Below are 24,857 nucleotides of genomic sequence, written 5' to 3' on the forward strand. Positions count from 1 at the left end.
TTCCTCTGAAGGTGTTTAAAACAGGAAATTAAACATCTTTAATTTAATTTTCAGGACAACAAACATTAATCAACATTTCTATAAATGTGCCAGTGTTAGCCAACTGGCTAATTTTCAACTGCAGTTCTTTGGCTAGTTGCCCTAAAACCAACAAAGGTTAAGAAACACAAACAGTGACTATAGGATGATGAAATTACAACATTAGTAACAAATTCAGCAACTTATTACACAAATCAATGGGAAGCAGCAAAAAAAAATGATGAAATTATATGATAACTTTCAAGTAACTTTTCAGTATATGTAGCATTGCAAAGCAATATGAAGCAACAGAGCACAAATGAGCAATACTGTTAATAACCACATTTTGCATACGTTAGCCATACATTAAGCAATTAGGCAATAATAAAGTACAATGTTAACAACCAATCGTATTAATCTTAAAATGTTAATAGAAATAGTTTGAAAGTTAGTGAAATGGTCATATCACACACTAAACACGTAAGCCATGCAGCACAAAGTCACAAGTAAATTATAAAAATATTAATACCACAGTAATACTAATACTAAATACCAGTAAATACGCCTATACATACCCATTATTATGAATTATTACATTTTGACAGTGCGTTTCTATTTTAAGCCCGTGAGTCGAGTCAGTGAGTGACGTACATACACACACACACACACACACACACACACACACACACACACACACACACACAGGGAAAGTAGAGACAAGACGAGTCAGAGAAATAATTTCACATGGCGTGTTCTAAAAAGAAACATAGACAGCAGAAACAGAGCTTTTAATCAAGAATGGACAGACTCTTGCATGTTCAATCTTCCCACAGGCAGTTCAGAACCAGTATGTTTCATATGTTCGTGTATATTGTATTGTGGCGATTATTAAAAGCAGCAATGGTAAGCGCCACTAAAAGCATCTTGTGAGCAGGTTAACAAGGGGGACGGATTTTGGTCATTTTGCTAACAACAGGGACGGCATCCCCCTTCATCCCCCCTCAAATTGCCTACTGATAATAGATATCAAATATATTTTTGCTTGTTCACATGTTTTAAAGATCCAATATTGTAGAAAGTGAGATTTCCATGTATGTATTTTGATTATAAAGAAGGTGTAGGTGCTATATAAATACTGTGAAAGTATCAAAACGCTCAAGCCACGGAGAAATACACACAGTCCGTATTCAGTTATGGAGTTTCCTGATGACAGATAGCTTTACTTGTTGCTAAAGTAGCAGCTAACTACTGCTAACTTTAATGTTAGCTGCCGTTAGCTAGTTAGCTCAGCTAGCCGTCCTATTACCTGACTCTGCCCAGACTGGCACCGGCTCTCCCGGTAGTCCAAAGCTCCTGTGCTAGCAGTGTTAACACCAACACTCCCCTGGTTCTCCAAGCTCCCAGTCCGGGCAGAGTCAGCTAATAGGATGGCTAGCTGCACGAATAGTTCAACATTTTGGGAAGTATACTTTTTAGCTTACTTGCAGAGAATTAGATGAGAAGATTGATACCACGTATCTGTACACTAAGTATGTAGTTGGAGCCAGCAGCCGATTAGCTTAGCTTAGCATAAAGACTGTCAATAGGGAGAAACAGCTAACTTGGCTCTCTCCAAAAAAGCTTGGCTCTCTCCAAAAAAAAAACAAAAATAAAAAATCTGCCTACCAGCACCTCTAAAGCTCAATAATTTAACACATTACATTTTGTTCCACGCTCCCAGTTTGTAATGCAGGCTTCCTGTTAAACATTCACGATGATAACTACATATATTTTGTGATTGTAACATGACTTCACAGACCATTTTCATGTGAGCATTTATCATATTATCATTTTTATGTCTTGCTCTGAAATACTACAATTCACTATTGTGTTTCATATGTTATTTATTGAGAAACCATTGAGATTTAAGTCATGCCTCTGTGTTGGAGGACAATGTGAAATTATCAAAATAAAATGAAATAGCCTTCCATCGCATCATTAACATGGTGTTTCCATGGTTCGACACTCACTGTGGCACAAAAAACGCATTTAAAACCCCACATATGAGTGATAAATATCTGAACATACAGTACTGTTTGTTCCACTCCTCATGAGGAGTGTGTGTGTGTGTGTGTGTGCCTTCAAGGTGATGTGTTGCGCTCTGTCTGTAGGCTCTGCTGCAAACCCTTTAGATTTGTCCCATGTCACTGTCTCTAATCAGAGGACTCAGTCAGCGCAGCACATGGCCTGCCCCGACCTCGTCCTGTTAGATACTATAATTCTCAAGCAGACTCGCTGTGACAGGCCGAGTGAAGAGAGCATCCCAAAAACCCTCCGGCTGGGCCATCCTGCTCTCACTGCTGCTCAGCTGTATGTCAAGGCTGAAAGAAGGAAACCATATGAACACACTTATTTTAGAAGACTGTTTCATTCATAGTTTTATTTGTCAGGTTATAGTCCTGCATAGAAAATGTTATATATTTCTTATATAGTTTATCTGTTTATCTACTCTTGGCAACACCCCTGTTTCTATGAATTGTATTTCAATCATTTAATGGGTTATTTGAATAAAAACCAGAATGAAAACACAGAACACAAACACAGGAAAGATGTTGACTGTTTGCGGTCCTGGCTCCACAATGGTGGAACAAGCTCCCCATTGACAGCAGGACAGCAGAAACTCAACACATCTTCTGTCATAGACCGAACAGACTGCACCTTGGCCCATAAAAACAAACAAAAAAAACAAACAACTCTGTATTTGCATGATTCTTACAATTTTTGGGTTGTATTCACATGGTTGAATTCACTCATTGTAAGTCACTTCAGCTATATAAATATAATGTAAATGTAATGTTGATGATGCAAATAATAAGAATTTAATTTTGATCTTGTTTTTCCAGTTTGAGGTATAGTCCCAGGTTACCACCTGACACAGTCTCTTCACCACTGACGATGTTGTTTGTTTTCATCTTTTTCTGCCAGTATTATTATTTCAATTATCATTTGGCTCACAGGGCGAGCAGTAAAATACTGACACTAACACAATTTAAGATGTTGATTATCCGAAGTTATTCTGTCTTGTAATAGACTTTGCTGTTGTTTATGTGCCCAGAGTCTTATTTCCCAGGTGAGCAACCTGATACAGTCTGTTCTCTCTCTGTTATTTTGTTTTCTCACACTTTTTTATTCAACGTCTGCTTACTTTATTATTTCATGTGTCATTTAATATGTGAGTTGCTTGAATGATTACAAGAAACAGCACTGCATATGGTTGAAGAAAATGTTCTACATTTTTGAACTAGTTTTGGTTTTGTTAATCTGGTGGAAGTCTTTTGTCAACCAGCCAATTCATTTAAAACATCAATCTTCCTCTTCTGCCTCTGTTATTTGTTCTTCCACATCTTCTTCTTTTTTATTGCTGTTCCCAGTAACATTAAACATTTGGTTGTCTCTCTTGACAACAAGAAAAAGTTCCCACACAAGCACACTGAGAGGTTTTGATGAACCAAGTTAATATTTTCTATTTTAGAAGACAGACAACATTCATTCAGTTTCCCATTAATTCAAAGCTGTGTACTTGGTAATTCACTTGTGCAAATGTGTTTCCTTCCTTTAATTGATCAGCTGAACTATATACAAAAACAGATCTTATAAATGATATCTTCTCTCTCTGTCAGAGATGGACTCGCTGCGCATCCTGCTGTACTCTTTCATCTTCCTGCTCAGCGTCTTTGGCAACCTGCTGATCATCGTGGTCCTGATGCTGAACAAGCGCATGCGGACTGTCACCAACTCCTTCCTGCTGTCGCTGGCAGTCAGCGACCTCATGATGGCCATCTTCTGCATGCCATTCACCCTCATCCCCAACATCCTGGAGGACTTCATCTTCGGAGGCGCCATGTGCAAGACCGTCTCCTACTTCATGGGTGAGAATGAATTGTTTAATTTCAAACCTGGGCTGAACTGCAACATTTTAGTATTACAATAAATTCAAACAGCTCTATTACCTGTTTTTTTAAATAAGGGATGGGCTGGTGTGGAGACTTTTTACTACAAAACTGAGCAGTGAGTTTTGGAAGTCATAAATCTCTCCAGCTGGCAAAGTAATCAGTGAGGGCTTGGTACTGATCAATAAAACCATTTTGTATTTGAGGGCAATAAAAATCTTACTTATTGTACCATCATTGAGTCAGTTATCTTAGCAGTCACAAGGCCCATTCATGCTAAAAAACACTTTTATTCTGGTTTAGTCTACATTTGAAGACAAACTGTCGCATCAAACATTATTTGAATTCTAACCAAGGTATTTATTTCTGTGTTTATTTTAAGACTTTGTGCCTGCAATTTAATACATTTTTGACCAATTTTACAGTATAATAAATAGCATTAAGGACTGTCATAGCATAGACTGTTTTTCTTCCATGGCAGTCTTACAAACATTGACCGCTATTTACAGTCATAGTGAAGTACTACACTGTGGACATTCATGTGGTTTTAAATGTAGCTAATAATTTCAGGAATTTCAGATTGACTTTAATTTAATTAAAGGAATAGTTTGATATTCCAGTAAATATGCTTATTTACTTTTCTGCCAAGAGCTACATGAGAAGATTGATACCACTGTCATGTCTGTATGCTAAATATGAAGCCACAGTCAGCAGCTGGTAAGCTTAGCTTAGCATAAAGACTGGAAACAGGGGGAAACAGCCTGGCTCTGTCCGAAGGTAACAAAATCTGCCTACTAGCACCTCTAAAGAAATAACACACAATCCACCGTAAAACCACAACTTATCGTTTTTACACTTTGGTTTTTGTACAGATTAAACAAGCAAGATAATATATAGATTAGATATCTTGTTAATTAATGAGTTTTAGAGGTGCTGGTAAGCAGAATTTGTTAACTTTGGACAGAGATAGGCTACCTGTTTCCCCCTGTTTCCTGTCTTTATGCTAAGCTAAGTTAAGCAGCTGCTGGTTGCCCGATGCTTGACCGAGGTTGAATAAATCAGATAGAAACAACATCAGTCAGTTTTCCATGACATGGACTTATTTTTGTGTAATGAGCTGATTATTCCATATCATAATATTATTAAAATATACAGTATGTTATATAGTTTTCATATTAGAAACATCAAGCTACTGCTATAGCACAAAGTAAGCTAGTTGTAGGTAATGTTGCAAGTACCTTTGCGCCAAAAATCGTTAAACAAAAAGCTCTAAACAAAGCTGACAGGAACAAGGGAGGGATCAAATTAATCTGATAATTTTATGCTGATCATTCAGTGTCTAGGTTAATAGGTGTTTTTCTTATTCTTACATAGAAATCTGGCCTTTTTTATGACTGACAGCCAGAAAATGTGCTCCAGCTTCAGAATCCTGCCTGAAAATTGCTCGATATTTAACAAGAGCCTGTTTTTCAGAGAGGCTTTTCTCTGGGCTTCATTTTGCCTGTCAGAAGGTAACCATCATGCTGAAAGTGCTCGAACAGTCACACATCTTCAGGAGTGTGACTTAGCGATGAGCTGGCTCCCATCAGGCCAGAGTCAAGGTGCCATGTGAGGCCTGAGTCAGACTGAAGCACAAGAGATGGCAAAGAAACTGAGATCCGCTGCAATACTTCTGTCTCTTCGCTTCACTTTGAGCTTTGAATGGTTGAGAAGAGCTATTGAATGGTGAGGATCACAATCCTATTATTGTCTCAGAAATGCAATGCACCATCTGTGAGAACAGGCTTGCTGAATCTCCTTTTCAACTACTGGGCTTTTTGAGCTGTGATAAAGAGGAGGAGGGCAGAAGGGCCAGCTGCCTTCGACCTTAAATACAAACTTTTTATTTGGCTGCTTTTTCTTATGCTTGTCATTTCAGTCAAGGTAAGGGCTGCTGAGTAGTTTAACTGACAATGAATCATTGTGAAATTATGAATCACTTAACCATATCAATACTGGCCTTTTATTAAACTGTGATTAATGACTAGGATGTCCTCCAATGCAAATGTGATAGATGTTATTTCCTGGCTCACCTACCTAAAAACCGCAAGAACATTTATTTTCTCTGCACACTATATGCAGTGATTAAGAATTTCATTAGTCTAGGTTTGAATTAATGTCTCAAATTATAATCAAAGACCGGTATTAGAGGTTCCTCTGCTCTAAAGACTAAAATTCTTGGAAGAACCAGGCTTATCACAGCGATTCCATTGGAATGAATCGATTTTGCCACTTTGCAATAGCCCCACCAAGAAATGACCAGATGCTTGAAACACAAAATGCTGTATAATGTCCTTTGTTCGGCTGGTGTTTCGCCACAAGATCCGGTCCAATAGTGCCCCCAATTGCCATAGCAACCTTCTATTCACTGGAATCTTTTGGGCTATAAATTGGCTATAAATGCATTGTTTCCTCATCAAATGCTCTTGAGGACTCAGCACCCATCTATACATACCGTACAGGGGTTGAGCACATTGATTTGTTATCTATTTCATCATCAAACAACCTTGTCAAGAGGATTAGTGACGATGAGAAAGTGCAGGCAGGCATCGAGAAGTTGAGACAGAGAGAGTTGCGATGATAGCCGGGCCGACAGTCAGAGGAAGGACTTCGGTGCCCAGCCTTGAAAAGTACCCCCTGCAAGACCCCACAACCACTACTGGAGCTTCATTCAGGGCTATTATAAGCTGGACTCTTGGCTAGAATAGTCTCACTAATGATGCAGCTCTTTGTAGGTATTTTCCCTCTGTGTATTGCTTGTTTGACGAGATGTGTAGTTTCTCTATTATTCTCCCTGTAATTTTTCAGTCAGAGGTTTGTGAGTTTTCCATAGTTGACTGTTTCTTTTTCTGCTCCTGCCTTCCTTCTGTCTGCACTTAGGTCCTATCTACCAATCTTATCAGAGTACTGGATACTACAATTTTTAATAATTGTTGTCTTGTTAGTGTGTTTTGAATCATCAGAAGTGATTGTAGCAGGCAGCAGAAGAAGAACCATTAATACCGCCCTTTGATTACAAAACCAATCAATACACAGGATCGTTGTGATCCTCACCCATTGATTGTACGGCAAACCTGCTCGGCAAACTCATCCACCCTTTGCAAACTCATCTGTTAGCACACGGCCATTAGACATATAATACACCATCCATCCTTCTAGTTACCCATTCCTCCATACATCCATCCATCTGCCCCTAGCTCGATAATCATGTGACTCATAGCCCCTGTACTGTTTCGGTGGCAGTTATGAGATCGATGTTGTAATATTCTGGGTGTGTGCGTTTGTGTATGTGTGCGATCTTCAATCACATTTATGTATGCATGTTTGTGTTTTTGTTGCTGGTCATATGATGCAATTACCACCAACTTACCAGCTCAGTCTGTCAGCTCCCCCCGGGGTGCAGTTTGCATAATGTATTAGAATTTTGGTTTCCATGTCTTCCAGCAAACGTTTACAGAATTGGCTGCAAGGGAATCTGGCACCTATAACACATTTACTCCATTTAAAAAGTTTTTATGCCTTCAGGCTTCTTCAGGGCAACATTCAACTGAACACTCTGAGAATTAGGTGTGAGCTAAGAATGAAGAGGCGTAGTTTCAGCTGAGGAATGTAAATCTCCTCTCCCAGGCTGAGGTGCGCTGAGAGACCCTCGACTCCAAAGTTCACCGTTTCGCTCAAAAGCCAGTTAGCAAGCAGCCTACTGTGAGTGTTCGCCCGACTCGGGCTTAATGAACAAGAAAAAGGATTAGAGCTTCTTTTTAATCCTGAGAACAGAAGATACAGCGCAGGGGGAAAATGTGAGCATTTAGTCGGTGAGTTGACTGGTAATTAGCTTGGCAGCACCTTGTCCAGAATCACAGCAGGATCTCCTCTCCTCAAACATTAGCCTCTCAATACTGCAATGGGCTTCATGCAGCAATAGCTGAGAGACATGAGGTATATGCACACCTCATGGAAAAGTCCAGGTTTATGGTCACTGGTCACGAACCATTTCAGCTGCTACTGATGATATCACAAGTTAGAATAAGAAAAATGAAACTGTGTCTATGATGATCTATATACAGCTCCTGCAGTATATTTTACATCGTGTTTTACTACACCAAGATTTCCTGTTTTGTTTCGTAGCTCTTCTTTAGAGGCCAAACAAATTGATCTCAGTACAGCTGATCTCAGTCAGTATTGGCTTTCCCTGGCAGTAATAAAACAGATGGTCAAGTGGACCTGGACTGAAATGTTGAAAGGGCTGATGAATTTGGGCCTAGTGCTCGTGGACAAGAATCTAATCCCTCGGACAAAAAGCACATTAGTCTGCTCTGAATTTCTTTGAGCTGTCTGTGTACCTGCAACTGTGTCATCAATTCAAATCACTGGAGTATCAGTGCTATACATCACCTGGAAGTGCACTTCCTTTCAGTATGGATGTGCACAACCTCCCAGCTATCAGTGTTTATAAGTGTAGGGTTCGAAAACATCACTCATTTGAAAACCTGTGGCTCTATTTCACACAGGCTTCACCCTGTAATGGGTCTCTGTGGGCATGCATCCATGCACTGAAAAAAATATGTGTTTTGCCAAATATAATGAGATAATTCTACCTTATGGCGGTTGGCCTCATAAGAAGGCAATACAGCCTGACTCCTCATGCAGTTTTTATGCTGGTTGGTGGTCAAGATGATTGCATCATTCCTTCATTCCTGTTTCTAAAACACGCCTGACTGCTAAAGATAACTGCACCTTCCTTGATTTCAGGCTTGCAAAATCATTGTCATTTTTAAAATCACTTCGACATTTAAATATGTTTATTTGTTTTCTTGCCAAGAGTTAGACAAATGTAACTAATTAACAGGAAAGCAAAAAAGCATATCTCTCAAAAATGTCCACCTTTTCCTTTATAACTTAATTCTATGCAAAGGCCTTAAAGAGTGTTTCTTCTATAATATTTATTTTATTAATCTGCATTTTACCTACAATTTTTTTTCCTGCTCTGTAAAGCACTTAACAAAAGTGCTATATAGATAATGCTTCTTCTTTTCCTTTTTTTCTTCTACTCGTTACTGTTATTGTTCCTTTTGATTATTCCTCCTGCTTGCCGTGCAGGAAGAGAGAGAAAAAGACCAAAATTCCTACCGCTCCGTGTTCCTTACTTCCACAGTCAGTGTAAGCCAGCGCTGTGGCTGGGCATGACTGCCTTCAAGCATCAACAAAAGAAAATCCCCCATGTGTGATTTGGTCTGTCCGTGTGTCTGTTCTTAGCACTTGAAAGAGATGTGTGGGTGTGAGAGACTTATTGTGCGAGACTCTTACAGTGCCGGTGCACTGTTAAGATCTGCATGTGTTGACTGTGCCACCCACCTCCTTCTGCTCAGCCGGAGCTGGAGGTGGTTGTGCTTTGACCGGTAGTGTACAGTGGTCAACAGGACTGTGTCATGGAACGAGGTTGGTGGTCCACCCTGTGCTTTGCAGGAAGGCTTTACACCCTGAGCCTATAGACAGTGAAGGCTCTTTGACAAAAATAGAAATTGTAACACGAGTTCTATCATCACAGGCACAGATGGAGCCTGTCTTTTAAAGCCCAGTTATGCTAAGCCAGGGGTTTTCAAAGTATGCCACTGTCGCACTGTGTGTGTGTGTATATATATATATATATGTCTCGATTTATGTGCACCATGGCAAAAACTTCTATTAATATTGGTATTCTTTGCCTTACTTCTATTTTGGTAGATAATCATGGCCTATGTTTTGGGGGATGTGAACAGGAAGTATAATGTTGTGATGGATTCAGTTAGTCACGCTGTGGGCTACAACTTAGAAGCCCCTCAAGCCCTGCTTATTTAGTCTTGCTTACATTTTTGGCAAATTGCCACCATTCAAAGTATGCTGAATTAGCAGTTCCTGTTTGCAGTGTACCCATGGATGTACAGACAGTTATCACTGGATTACTTTGACACTGAAGAAAACTTAAAAACGTGATGATTCTCAGGCAAGCTTTGGAGTTATAAGGTGTGTCCTTTCTTCTTTGATTTCTTTTTTCTATGAGTGGATTTATGGACGTTTATTCACGATGGACATCGGAGAAAATTATATCCTCGTAAGTGTAAGTCACACTGAATCTAAAAATATGTGTATCATGGTTGTGTGTTCAGAGTTGAGTTAAGCCTTGGAGACAAGGTACTTTTTTGATGCAAAGTGCGATAAATGGGGAGACGCAGAGAACGAAAAGTGGCTGTTGTTGATGAACAGGCTAAATCAGCGGGACAAACTACAATAACTAACTTCCTGTTATTTCTAGAACACGACTCTTGTCTCTATAATCTCATGAAGTATCTTTGCCTCGTCTTTGGCCCTATCCTTGCCCTCCGTTCCCCCCTGGGGAGGTGTACCTCACTATTTGAAATCCCCGGTGCTGAGCCAATAAGCCCAGTTTGAGGGCGGTGTCAATGAACATAGGACTAGAGTTACAATATGTAACTATCTTTCTCCATCTGAGTGCGTCAGTGGCCAGGTGGTTTTGGTTTGATGTAGTATTCTGTCAGGTTTAATGTCAGTGTAGCAGCAATCAAAAAAAATTACCCTTCTGGTGAAGAACTGAAATGCTTTAATAATGCACAGCAGAGTCTCTCTGACTGCTCACGGAGCATAAAAGCCATTCAGACGTCTTTTTGTGTCGGTGATGTTCTCTTTGTTCTGGAGTATCCTTATAAGTCAGCTCCTTTGTTCTGTTAGTGCAGGAATAAGATAAAGCCATTCTGTCGCTTCTATCAGACTCCACATCAAATCCCACACCAGTTATCCACAAAGTTCTCTTTCTTCTCTAGGTTACAATCCACACATTTGTAGGTTTTGCAGTTGACAATATACACTAAATCCTTAATCGTTTAGCTTCTGATAACAAAGAAAGGAACACAGATTTTATCATTGGTTTGCAGGAGAAACCTTTGCCAAAAGCTGATACCAGAAAAGATAAATTGTTCTCATGCAGGCCACAGAGCAGTCCACCACTCAGATACTTAACATGGTTCCTGTAGATTGAATTGCGCCATGCTCATAGGAGTAGGGATAATGACTTCCTCCCTTGAATGATAATGCAAAGATGTGGTTTAGACAGGATATGTTCTTCCGTCGTGAAGGAACAATGACTGGGGATTCATGTGTGACAGCGAAATGGTGGATTGAGGTTGTTGCCTCTCGTAGCGACAGAGGATTAGTGTGGTGAATTTATTCCTGGAGTGCTCCTTTGTAGCTGCTGGTGACACGCAGGTATGGGTTTATTAATGCTATTTGTCTCACCTGGCTCACCCTCAGAACTATGCACTGACTGAGCTTGCTCCCCTTTGCAGGTTATGCATATTCATACATGCAAATACTAATTGGCCTCAGATTGTCTCTGAAGGAATTTAACCTGCGTTGAACCCTATAGAGTCAGTGTCACTGGATAATCACAGAGGTGCTAGCACTATGGAGAGGAGGTGGATTATATCCTTTTTTTTTTTACTCTTGAGCAGATGTGTCTTGAAGCCTTTTTAGTTTATTGTGTACATGTTTGTAAACTATTTTGCAAATCAGTTTTTGGATGAAGTGAATAAGTCATGTTTGTGTCATGAAGCAGTTACGTTGTCTTTTGCATTTGGCATTTGCAACTTTTGGGTATGTAGTCTTTCTAATTATCATTAGAAAGACTTATCATTATTATTAATTTTCACAGTCTTATACTTCAGTTTTACGACAAACTGCGACTTTCTTGACATGTAAAATGATCTTTTAAATTGACAAACATCATGTGTAATTCATGGCACAATTCAAACAGGATCAAAAAATGATTTGTCTCTTGCTGTTGACTACCGGGACAAAAGTGCTGGAAGGACTAAATAAAGTTTATTTGCTTTCCTGCAGGGATCTCTGTCAGCATCTCCACCTTCAGCCTTGTGGCCATTGCCATCGAGAGATACAGCGCTATCTGTAACCCGCTGAAGTCCCGCTCGTGGCAGACCCGATCCCACGCCTACCGCGTCATCGCTGCCACTTGGGTGGTGTCACTGCTAATCATGGTGCCCTACCCGGTGTTCAGTGTCCTCAGGTCTTTCCCCAAGAGCAACGGTACTGTTGGCCACATGTGTCGCCTGGACTGGCCCAGTCAGCAAGCTGAGCAGACCTGGTAAGTACCGGTGGGACTACATTCATTACTAATATATTTTTATTATCAAGTAACGAAGTATACACAGTTATTTAATAATTCAAACTGACTAACAAAGTAACACAATAACCTACAATAAACAAGTGAAAATGTGAAAAAAGCATGGATAATGGAAAATCTGATTTGATTTTAATGATAGAAGGACAAACCATCTGTCTTGCTGGCATAACTTGTTGGGAGATGAGGCCTGCTAGCTATTTTAAAGCAATGACAGCTGCCTTTCTGAATGGACAAACTCTGCACAAAGTCTGTGCAAGCGTTTTAAAGATTTCACATGCATATCAATAATTTGGTGGACGTGCCTCCATAACTACAACAGGAATAAGTAAGAAAAAGATGAATAGATGGAGTCAGTTAGTGAATTTAATACAATCTGCTTGGCTTTGGTTCCAAATGTGTTGAGATACTCTGATTTACATCCAGTGTAATTGTGTAATTTCCATATGCATTACCATGACAAGCAGAAAGTAGCTTAATTTTTTGAGTAGTGCAATCTGACCGCTTTCTACTGATTGCTCACAGCTGGAAAATAGATTGCATGCTGATTCGGTCATTTTGGTAATATAGCTCAAATTTCCTGCACAAACCTTCAGCGGATCCACTGTTCTCAGAGCAGTAAATTGAAACAGCGTTTGTATTACACTGTGTGTGTAGCTATGCTAGTTAACCCATGTCTTCTGGAATTTTTTTTGTGCTGCATTATATTAGTTTGAACTTATTACAGTGTGGAATATATTTTGTCAGGTCTAATGGTTTATCGTACCTGTGTAGCTGTTTACTATGTAATGATGTAGTTATCTTTAGTATTCAAGGACTGCAGTAGTTCTCCAGCAACAGTTGGTGCTGCACTTAAAGTTTGTGCCATAAGCCAACACTCAGTTTAAAGCAGTTAGAGAGTCAGAGTTAAGGCCCGGTCACACCAGAAAGTGGCACAGCAAAATTCATCCGCACGTTTTCGTGAAATAGCACAGAGGCCTAATGACGTAGGGACTACTCGCAGGACTAGGTGGTGAACTACTGTAGCTGGTGAGCTAACAGCTGACATGCTAGCCAGCCGGCAACATGCTAGTGTTAGTCAGTCACAATAGCTCTCTGAGCTTATTTCTATTTTCTCTGTACTGTTTACTCCCCATTTAGTTCTCAGGATTGTACATCATTTCCATGAAGAGTCATTGAAGAGGGGAAAAAGATTCTCTAAGCTAGCTAAGTCGCTAAATGGACAATACGTTCACACAGGTTATTCAAAAGACTTATTTGTGCCACCGACTCCGGTCTCATAACCATTGACTGCAAACCATTCGTCTTTGGTGAAGCCATTTTTTCTTTGACAGAGGAGGTTAAATGGCCTGAATTTGCATGTCAAAGTTCACCTAAGATACTCAACTAACTCAACACAAAAGCTTTGTGCGGATTTATTTCGCCCCTGCAAGAAAATCCACTGATTGTGGGGATTCATTTAAAATAAATCGATTTTGTTGTGAAATTTCACAGTTTGACTGGGCCTTTAGTGTATTTTCTCTCTACCTACCCTCTTGTTGAGGCACAATTAGAGACAGTGTGTAATGGGTCTGTTTTCTAGCATAGCAGGGGTCGTACCAAAACACAGAGGAGCTGGGAAAGAAAGTAGAGAGTACATCATTAGACAAAGATACTGTAGATAACGTGTCTGCCCTCTGTATCAGTGTCATTTTAAATGAACATGATTGTTTCTTTGCTCCTGACTGTACACTGAAAAGGATAGAAGAGTAAAGCTTATGCAAAATGTCAGGAGAGAAGCGATTATTGCTGTTACAGTCTGGATTGCGCTGTGTTAGGAAAGTCATCCATCTATATCTTCATGCCCCCTGAGGACCGATAAATGCTGCTTTGCTGTTAAAAAGCACCCCAAGCAGATGGATATGCAGCCAAGGACAAGATGTGTTAGAGCATCTTGGGATGTACTACTCATAGATCTGTCCATAAAGAACTTTTCCTGCAGGATGGCGCAATTAAAGTGAAGAAAAAGCTGAACATGCCAAAACCTTGTACATCTCTCTACTTGACAGCCTTTTGTGGTCGAACACTCTGAAGAATTCTTTTTTCTCTCACTGTCTATAAAACCGTAAAGCTTCTCTGGGAAAGGCGAGGCAGTGGGAGACTAGTTAATTAGTCTGCACGGTGAGGAGGAGGAGGAGGAGGAGGAGGAGGAGGAGTAGGAAGAAAGTCGAGGCTCAGATGTCAAAAGTCCAGATGTGTCATCGACTAGGAGGACCTTTCAAGTTTTAATTCACAGTTTCATCTTCACCCATCATGAGTGTCTTTTAAACTACACCAGGGTTAGGGGTTAAAACTTTTTCATCTACCTCTCACTACATGAAAATGGCACCTTTTTTTGCACCTAATGAAGCAGTGCATAGAGTTACTGAAGCATCCATTTTTAGACTGAAATCACAGTCTGAGATGATGGGCAAATATATCAAGACACGTAAGAGCCATAAAGTGGCTAATGAACCAATTTTGTCAAGTCAAAGACAAATGTAATGATTTTCGATTTTTGTAATTCTTGTTATGCATGGTGTGCATTAATAGTTTTACGCAGACTGGGGTTTTACATAACAAAAACTCTGGAGGGATGAATAATCTTATTCATTGAGGCAAATCAACCCATTAGATAATGTAGACATTTTAATATGACCAAATAACATTTTGCATTAAAGAGAAACTTGGTTATGGCCACAATTAAGTTAAAGAAAAAAAATACAAGTATACTCTATGTACCCTAACAACCAAAAATAGTGTTTGTTTTTTTTTTTAAATAAACACAATGTGTAACACATGCATATCATTTTCTTTGATGATTAATATAAACCAAACACACCTTTAGTGCTTGATAATCATGTAGCTTTCAGGTGATGTGGGAACAGTCAAAAGAGGGAGCTACATATGAATATTCATCATGTTTTTTTCCATGTGTCCCTCTGCCTCATCCATCTGGGTTTCCCCCTTGAGGCAAAACAAGCACAGATATCCACCAGCACCTTTTTTTTTTTTTTTTTGGTGTATTCCTGCACTCCTACACGTTCACTTCCTGACAGCTTTTGTCCAACAGATTTTCCACAGTATCAAACAGCCAGCTGATGAGGGGCTTTGACTGAAGCCTTATTTTAAATGAGAAGTGAAAGAGAGTTCAGAGGGTTGTCCGGGAAGACATTAGAATATCAGAGAATGAATGAAACTCGGCCTCTTCCTTTCTGCTGTCGCTTTCATGTGCTGACTGATGTGCACCGCAGACATCGGTGGTTGAGAAGAGCATTCTCTGATTATGATGAATCAAAAGGGAGATGTGGCTGCAGATGGGAAAGATTTATTACGATCAAAGTGACATCTGTACAGTTTCTTTATCTTATTTATTCATGGATTACTCTTTCAAGTTTAGTCTTTTACAATAATTGCGCTTGCCCGCCTCTCTGTATCATTCTCCCTTCAGTTCGCTTAATTTCACTTGTATTAAAGGTTTTATTCATTTGATTAACAGAGAGGCTACACTTTTATAATCCCAAGTGGATTCTTATGCAACTCATTCATTGTATTTTACTGCATGTTCAAACAAAGCTACACAGTGTTGAAGGTCTTTTATAGAATATATGCAGAGTGGTATCTGCAGTCTGATACAGATGGTAAGAAATTGACAGATCTTCCGAGCTCTTCGAATTTTGTACATTCTTCACAAATTCCCCTCTGTCAATGTTTTGTTCAGTTTTTTTGCACTTTACTCAGTTCACTACTTTTTCTTTGAGGTGTCATCAATCCAGGCACTCGAGAGAGCCATGATCGTTGTTCTTTCCGTGTGAGAAAAATGGAACATTTATGATCAGAAAAAAGCCAGTACACAGTACTGGAGTACACAGCCTGGAGCAGGAGAAAATGTCTCGCAATTGTCATATTACAGTATATTTAACAATGTTTATTTGGCAAAATGTCATTTCATAACTACGTTCTCAAAAAATAATTACATTTCTTTCTGTTGTGTTATATGTATTATTGATATATAGCAATGTGTACTGTCTATAGTAGGTTGTGCTGTGTTCATATGGTTGTTACCATATGTGTTAATATGCACTGTTACTGTGTAAACTGTCAATATGTCAAAGGGACAATTTGATAAGGTTGTGTTGAAAACCTTCCCTAGGTTAAACAGGATGGCTGAAACCTTCTTAAAGAAAATACTGTCTTGAAGTGTCAGACCTGCAGCAGCTAACTGGTCCAACTGGTCCAACTGGCCTGCCTCACTCTGCAAACTGTGTACTCATGTTGGGAAGATGTGAATTTGGCAGTGTATTTAGTTAAATCATACATTTCATTTAATTTTAGCATTTTCTCCAGGTTACAGTTTCTTTTACTCCATTGCCCTTTGGGGTACATCTGTCTTCACTTGATAAAATAAGGGACATAAGATCTAATCTTTAAGTCAACTGTCACTCCATTCATGTAAAAGTACTAAGTGGGACACAAATAAAAATCTCTCTGACCCTGGCCAGGTCATTTTTAGACATAGGCGAGTTAGGCGGTCGCCTAGGGAACCACCAGCTGGAGGGTCGACAAAGAAAAGGAGTTTTTTGTGACTATTCTCAGAAATCCAGTCTACTTTTAAAAGGCTTGTAGCCTACATTAGCCGCTACTAACATAACACATCTGAATCTTCAACAGAACTGTCTGCAGTCAAGTTGCGTTGTGGGAAATGTAGGTGCCAGGTTTTTACAAAGTAGAAGAATGCATGGAATAATAAAAGGTGACATCTCTGGTTCTGCTGCATTGATTTTGATCCCTTTTTTAAAAAATTGTCAAAATTGTAAAAGGTTCTCTTTTCTTCACAGAAAGCTATTCTGCTGTGAAGCAGATCTGAATTGTTACCAAGTTTCTTATGTTACATATCATAACCCTATTTTGATTATAATTAAGGATAAGACTTAAAACAAGGGGGCTAGTGCGCATGTAAACATACTCATTGACAGAAAAGGTCATGTTTTGTTGATGACATTACACAGACCAGAAGTTGAATGTAGTTTTTATGCAGATGATACAATCTTGTATTCACATGGCTCTGCTCCAACCCAAGCCATGTCTAGATTACAATTTGTATCTTACATCTACATAAATGTCTGCTACTAAAGCTGCATCAATATATCACTTCTCTACTCAAATTTAAAACTACTGTTCATCAGAGCAGATCTCAGGACTGGCTAACTCTCGACGCCCCACCAGTAAATACTGAAGTTGGGAAGACTACCTTCCAGTACTTTGCACCATAGAAATGGAATGATGATGATTGTTTCTGATGCTGTTTATACATGCTTGTGTGTGACTGTCTGTGTTTTGTTGTGTCTCTGTTGCAAAAAAGAGCTTAAATGCAATGAGACTTCCTGATTGAAATAAAGGCTATATATATATATACATACATATATATATATATATATATATATACAAGATCAGTCCCCCTGAGGCACCACTGGATGTCTGGCCAGAAATGGCCCTGTCCTTGGTGAAACATACAGGACAGCACAAGGGACTACAAAAAGTGCAAGAAACAAGACAGTACACAGGAATATGAAATGCACAAGACAGTTACAGTAATGTACCAGGCAGAGGTATTAACTAGCAGCAAATAAGTTAACTTGTAGCAGCATATAAAATTTGTGGATATATGCAAACATGGCATCAGCAACCCCCCAACCAACTAATGCAATGCACACATGCATGAAAGAAAGGAAAGAAAGATACAGTTCGTTAAGTTCATAAGCAACTTTTTCAGCCAGTAGCTAGAGAGTCTGATGTGTTTGGTTGGTTTGAGGGCTGATTTAACTCAGATTTAATGGTGACTTTTTCTCACTCTCTGTGTTGTTTTCTTGTCTTTTTTTAACGCCGCTTTCTTTCCATTCTGGCTGTTTTTCCAGGTATGTGCTGCTGCTGTTCACTCTGTTCTTCGTCCCGGGAGTGGTGATGATTGTAGCCTACGGTCTGATCTCCAGAGAGCTCTACCGAGGCATTCAGTTTGAGCTTGGCCAGAACAGAGAGACCACCGGTGAGATGCATCATAAATTCAATCCAAACTGCAAAAAGCTTTTTGTTCACCGTGATATAACTCAAAATGTGGATGAAAACATCTATTTCACTTTTTATAGACCTGTATGAACCTGCAGTGAATTACATCAGAAAGACAGGAAACAGCAAGTTTTATCAAAGATCCGGTAAAATATAACTGCCAGTAATGACACAATTGAATTCCAATTGAATACTTGCCTGTTTCAATGGGGTTTTTTGTGAATGGTTTTATGTTATGCACTCTCTAATAGACACAAACCACCATTCTCAGGCAATACAGGCAAACAAATAATGCAACATAACTGCAAAGGGAGATGTGTTTGTTTTGCCTCAAGCATAGAATGACAAATATTTTTGCTACCTACAGGTTCTGCACCTGCTACATCCAAAAATACACTTCTTCTTAGTTATCCTAATACCTACTCTACTTGTTTTAATGTTGGAATTTCTCCATGGCCTTACAGCTGGTATTTGCCATAGAAAAGGAAAAACCTGTGAAGGATAGCTGAAATATGGTCCCTTCAGGTGAATTATAACTGCTGTTGTAACTGTGTGCATCAGGAGCACCAGTTTCCATGGAGTCCAGTCTTGTGTGTGATTCATCAAGGTTGAGATGATCTGAAATAGCCTTTGGTAATCTGTAAACATAGTGTTATATTTCTTTGGGATGGAGAAAAATAATGAACTTCCATCCTTGGCGTTAAGTCAGTGTTTCATGCCTTTAAAGGATAGGTTCACAATTTTTCAAGTCCGTCTTTAAACAATTGTCAAGTGCCTTAAACAGGTTTTGCTTGCTGTAATCATTCCTGTTCATACTGGCCATTAAAAGATCCTTTTTCACTGTACATACAGGCATCTGACTATTTTAAGACAGACTTGAAAAATTGTGAACCTATCCTTTAATACTTGGCATTTACATTATGTTGAATTCCAACAAAACTCTCCAAATGTAAACTTTCTGACCCTCTACAGGCAAGAGGAACGGTGTAGGAAGGGCTGTCGCAGGGTCGAATGATGATGACGATGGTTGCTACATCCAGGTATCTAAAAAACCCTCATCTGCTGTGGAGCTCCCCACCCTCTCTGCCTCATCTGGGGCCACCCAGGCCAAACCTGAGCGTGCCCGCAGCAACACCTCAGAAGCAAAGCTGCAGGCCAAGAGGCGAGTCATCCGCATGCTGATGGTGATTGTGGCGCTCTTCTTCATCTGCTGGATGCCCCTGTACTCAGCCAACACCTGGAAGGCCTTTGACCTGAAATCAGCCTCCAAAGCCCTGTCAGGAGCGCCCATCTCCTTCATCCACCTGCTGTCCTACACCTCCGCCTGTGTCAACCCCGTCATTTACTGCTTCATGAACACGCGCTTCCGCAAGGTCCTGCTGTCCACCTTCGCCTGCTGCTGCCGCAACTGGCTTTGTCGCCAGTGCTGGTGGTGCAGGAAGAGGGAGGCAGGAGAAGACGGCATCACCGCCTCCTCCATGGCCACGTCGATGGCCACCTCCATGTCCAAGTTCAGCTACACCACCGTCAGCACCACCGGCACCTGCTGAGCCTCGAGGAGAGCTGGGTGGCTGTCGGGCAGCGGTTACTGTGCGCACCATCTGTTTTTTCAATCTTGTTTTTCACTCTTCATCGTAATATGCTATGAGTCATGTGCTGAGCAATATCGCTGCCCTCGTTTATGAAGCCTTTTTAAAAGGTCTTCTTCAAATTCTGTGTGCATGGTTGCAGAATGTGAGGCGGGGAAAACGCTGTTTCAGTTTGGTGACATTCTTTTTCTTCTGTTTAATTGGCAGCATCCGCTTTGTTGCATCCTGAAGAGAACATCAAGTGCCTGTGCGTGCTGTGTGGCTTCGTTTGTCATGGTAGTTTGTTCACTTGCTCAGACAAGACATTTTCATGAAAAACTACGTTGAAAATATGAATCTTGTGTACTTGTAAATAATGTCTTCATGTTCTTACTTTGCCAAAGGTTAATTTTTGACAGAGACATACTGTTGAACAATGAAGACTCATTAACTCAGTATGGATTTCAGCTCCTTTTGTGTTTAATGTTGTTTCATCTTCATTCATTCAGGGCATCTCTCTCTCAGTTATCAGAATTATTCTACTGAATAACTTGGACATCGTTGGGTCCCAAATTTCTGAAATATTTGAACACCAAGAAATATTATGTTTCATCACTTCTTATGTGTAAAGCAGATTTCCTGCAAATATCCTAACACCAAAATTCATTCAGTTGGGTGATTTTGTCTGCTTCTTAGTAAAAACGGGATGTTTTTGACCCTTCTGCAGCATTTCTTTGTGATTCAGACTGATAAGGCAGGTGCATGTGCTTACTTCTTGGCATACATAAATAAGAAAGCCTGGTGTTTAGAATCAGGCGAATTTCTTGTGTTGATCCCCCTGCAGTATAACAAACTGGGATGAAACAGGCTTGCTTGGTCATGGAACTTAAATCTCATGTTGCCACTGCTACAAATGTATGTTGAATACTGATGCAGACATTTACATGATGATGATGTGAATTAGCAGAAAACGTGTCCATGAAAGGCTGATGACACCTGCTTGTTGCTCCAGTCTGCCGCTGCTACACGGAACTTGCACGGAAAAGTGCTTTAGTCAGACTCACCTTTTCTGCTCAGTTATCTCTGTGGTGTCTTTTATGTACTCTCTCTGCCTTCCGCTTCAGTGCTGCCAATTACTCTGAGCATTACCTGAGTACAAAGACCCCGTTTCCAGGCTTAGACTAACGAGGTGTTTCTCAGGGACCCTCTCCTGCAGTGCAAATCTCACGGCTTTGCCTTTGTAAAACTGATGACAAATGGCTCCGCTAACGCACCACATCTGAGCCCTTCAATTCTTTAATAATAATAATAACAACAAACTTGATTTAAATAGTATCTTTCATTCAAAGAAAGCAGCTCAAAGTGTGCTACAATAAGGAGAATCAAGAAAATTTGACACAAGAAAATGGTTGGACAAAAAACAAGTACAAAGAAACGTTAATAATTGAAGTTAAATAATAAGAATGAGAATAAAAGCAGTAATAGCAATGAAAAACAAAACTTTAAAAGAATGGTTTGACATTTTGGACATAAGCTTATCCGCATAAGCTTATTTGCTTTCTTGCTGAGAGTTAGGTGAGAAAATCAGTACCACTCTCATGTCTGTACGCTAAATATGGAGCTAGAGCCAGGAGACGATTAGCTTAGCTTGGCTCTGTCTAAAGGTAACAAAATCCACCGACAGCACCTCTAAAGCTCTGGCTCCTTGTGCAGATTTTTTTATTTTAAACCTTTATTGTGGGGTTGTGGTGCTTGACAGCCCTGCTGGGCTTCAAAACAAAAGTTTTGGGATATTGGGGCAAATACGCTTATTCTTTTAGAGAGAGTTAGATGAGAAGATTGAGACCACACTATATCTGTCTGTTAAATAAGTACGGAAAGTAGTGGAAAAGATTAACTATTGAAGCTAACTGCAAAGGGATCGAGTGACCATCTTCTGGAGTTATATTGTCTTGCGGGATGTTCCTCTTGCTGCCTCTGCCGCTATTATTCATCTTTCCTCTTCCATTTGATTTAGCTCCTAGTCTGTGTACTGTGTACTGGTCATCTACGTCCTCATAATAGTCCACTTGATAACTAGCTACACTTAGCACTTAGTTTTCTTGAATTTCCTTAGAACACAATAGCATAAACAAATCTCTCATACTACTTCTCCAGCACGCACACTAAGGTTGGGCAATATGTTACATTTTTCCAGCCAGACAACCGGAGATTGACAACATATTAGCGCAGATGTATGCGAAATAAACCTTTAATTCACAGAGTCAGATGTGAAAATATTCTAGCTGTTTTCCCCAGCTGCCTCTCTCTGCCGGTGCTGGCCTCTTTGAGCTACTGGGTTAGCTTGCTGAATGCGAGTTTGTCGCTGAGCAGCGGATGTCACTCGTTCTTCAGAGGCAGACCATTGAATTAGTCAAAGAAAATGACAAAAATTGGACTCAGCTGATAGCTGATATATTCGTCGAATCGCCCATCCTTAACGCACACATGCTAAATCAACCTACAGCTTTGCATGCAAACAGACCAGTGTGTGAAGATGAACAGGTAGCTATTTCGTTAGCTAGCAAGTTGCCCCGGAAGTAGATCCTTATGCAGTTAGCTACAATGCTGCTTTATGTTTACTTTGGTTTGGACGCAGAGGCAAGCACTTGAAATGATTTAGGTAATATTTAAATTTATCTGAAAAACTTTTGGAGGCGTGCGCTGTTGTGTTGCGTTTCCCGAAACTCCATAATAAAGGCGGCAAGTACAAAGTTAGCATGACCTATTAGTGATGAGAGTGAAACCCTTTAAATCCCGTCTGAATTGTACATACACATGAGGAATGTGTACAATGTTAAGGCAGACTTGTTTGATTCATGAGCTATAGGTACTTTGACTTTGTCCAATGATAGATATTATTTTGATGACAGGACATGATGTTCATTACCGAACAACAGATTCCCATGAAAATTAATCATGACTTCATTCATGAATTCAATTATGCCAAAATATGGACACGATAGTGTTGCAGTGAATAATTTAACACTGCATTAAGATATAAAGTAGACTTTTATCGGTTGGCCTCTGCAGCACAAAAATATCTGGATTTGTGTTAAGCAGTGATGTAATACTTTTGTCCTACATACGGTGTACGTTGACAGCTTAGTGCTGTCATCTCCTATCACTTTCAAGTTTGGTCCTCTTTTTCATGTCCTCCCATCGCCTAGCACTCCCTGTCCCTGCAGCCCCCCCACCCACACACCCTCCTTTTTATCCTTTTTCAATGCAGAGGCGTATGAATACATGAATGACAATAGCGTGTGGGTGACAGCTGAGATTTGCAGGCACAAGCACTGTCCGAGAGCAGTTTACAGGCGGTGGCAGAGGTGGCAGCGAGTTCGGCTTGCAGACAGACAATTGGCACACAAAAATCCCCAACAGAGCCTTTCTTGTAAACACTTCATCTGCCAGCCTCCACTCTGTGTGTGCTTTCATAATTAAGGCAGGAGAGAGAAATGAGTGATTACCATATCTTTGCCAGCACTTGGTGCACTGGAGAACTGGATTCAATCAGGATTTATTTCACCTTCCATTAAATTTTTATTTATCCAAATGTTTTGTGAACATTATGAAATTGGAGCCTATAGTTTAATGAACTGCAAACTGTTAAGTATGTTAAATGAGCTGAGTACGAATAATGAAGATAAGCCTCTTAATCCAGAGTTGGTATTGTTTTGTATTCCGTGGCCTGTAGATTTACAACTTCACAAAATAAATCTCAGTCTCTGGCCATGTGCATTATGAAAGAACAGTGCAAAACCTCTGGGTAATCTTGCTCACTAAAAGTTATGGTAAAAGCCTCCCAGAGAGACAGAGATTTGCTCTTGAAAATATACTGTTTTCGTTGAATTTTATATCTGTTTTGCTATTCACCTTAGCAGGCCAGCAGATTTGGACATGCATTATTAAAACGAGCAAACCACCCAGTCTTAGAGCTGCTACTGTCTTATTTTCATGCTTTTAGTCAAGCAAATTGTACTCAGCACACTAAAAGTGAGTACAAGTGCAACTCATTTCCTCACTTCACGATACGCTAGTCAAGTACACTAAAGTGTTAGCATGCACTCCAGACAGATACATTCACCAGAAACACACACAGAGATGATTTGGTCTTTTGATCTTTTAAGTACAGTGATCATTGAACCAACTCAAAATATTGGTGTCATATTTAACAGTTAACGTTGGCAGAACTGATATATAGGCTAAGCAAACTGTGTCTTTTTGAAAAGGCAGGGATGGGTTAAAAAGAAGAAGAGTTTGAGATTTTGGGAAATACGCTTAATTGCTTTCTTGCGAAGTTACATGTCATGTCTATTCGCTAAATATGAAGCTACAGCCAGGAGGCAGTTAGCTTCATTTAACAGAAAGACTGGGGAAAACAGCTAGCCTGGCTCTGTCCAAAGTTTTAAAAAGTCTGCCTTCTAAGCTCACTATTTAACGTTTTATTTGTGGAAAAAAACGACAAGTGTAAAAACGACAAGTTATGGTTTTACGGGGGACTATTTGCTAGGCGGATTTAAAATAATTCTTTGAATAGTCAGGCTAGCTGTTTAGCTAAGCTAACCGGCTGCTGGCTCTAGCTTCATATTTCAGTACAGATATAAGAGCGGTATCTACATTATATTCTCATGTAACTCTCGGAAAGAAAGCAAATAAGCGTATTTCCTAAAATGTAGAATTATTCCTTTAAGGCTATATGGAGCACTTCCACTACTACAAGCCTCTGCTCAGTAACTGTGAATGTCTCCTGAAAGAAACGGTAGACTACCGAAAGAATAGATTTTTACCATATCACAGTAAGTTTACAGACTCCTAAGAAAAAAGGTAAAAATGCCCCTCCAGGGGTGAGAAATCAAATTCTTACCCCGTCCCCAGAACAATGCCTGATGCAAATTGAAACTGAAATGAGACCGAGGCATGGGACTGTGCACACAGTTGGTTTCTCTCTTATCTCTACCTCCCTCAACAAGAATCCCATTAGGTGCTTCAGGC

The 24,857-nt window shown here is 39.9% G+C and overlaps 1 protein-coding gene across 1 annotated transcript in view; it reads left to right on the plus strand.

Moving 5' to 3' along the window:
- cckbra (cholecystokinin B receptor a) overlaps positions 1-21,432 on the plus strand; it is a 32,378-nt gene extending 10,946 nt beyond the window's left edge. Inside the window, exons 2-5 of the mRNA XM_044188188.1 lie at positions 3,678-3,926; positions 11,877-12,138; positions 18,108-18,235; positions 19,228-21,432. Of these exons, the coding sequence (XP_044044123.1) occupies positions 3,678-3,926; positions 11,877-12,138; positions 18,108-18,235; positions 19,228-19,805 (1,217 nt within the window). The 3' untranslated portion in view covers positions 19,806-21,432. The remainder of the gene's footprint in view (positions 1-3,677; positions 3,927-11,876; positions 12,139-18,107; positions 18,236-19,227) is intronic.
- The last annotated feature ends 3,425 nt before the right edge of the window (positions 21,433-24,857 follow it).

This window comes from Siniperca chuatsi, linkage group LG24 (assembly GCF_020085105.1).
Source record: "Siniperca chuatsi isolate FFG_IHB_CAS linkage group LG24, ASM2008510v1, whole genome shotgun sequence".
Lineage (NCBI taxonomy): Eukaryota > Metazoa > Chordata > Actinopteri > Centrarchiformes > Sinipercidae > Siniperca > Siniperca chuatsi.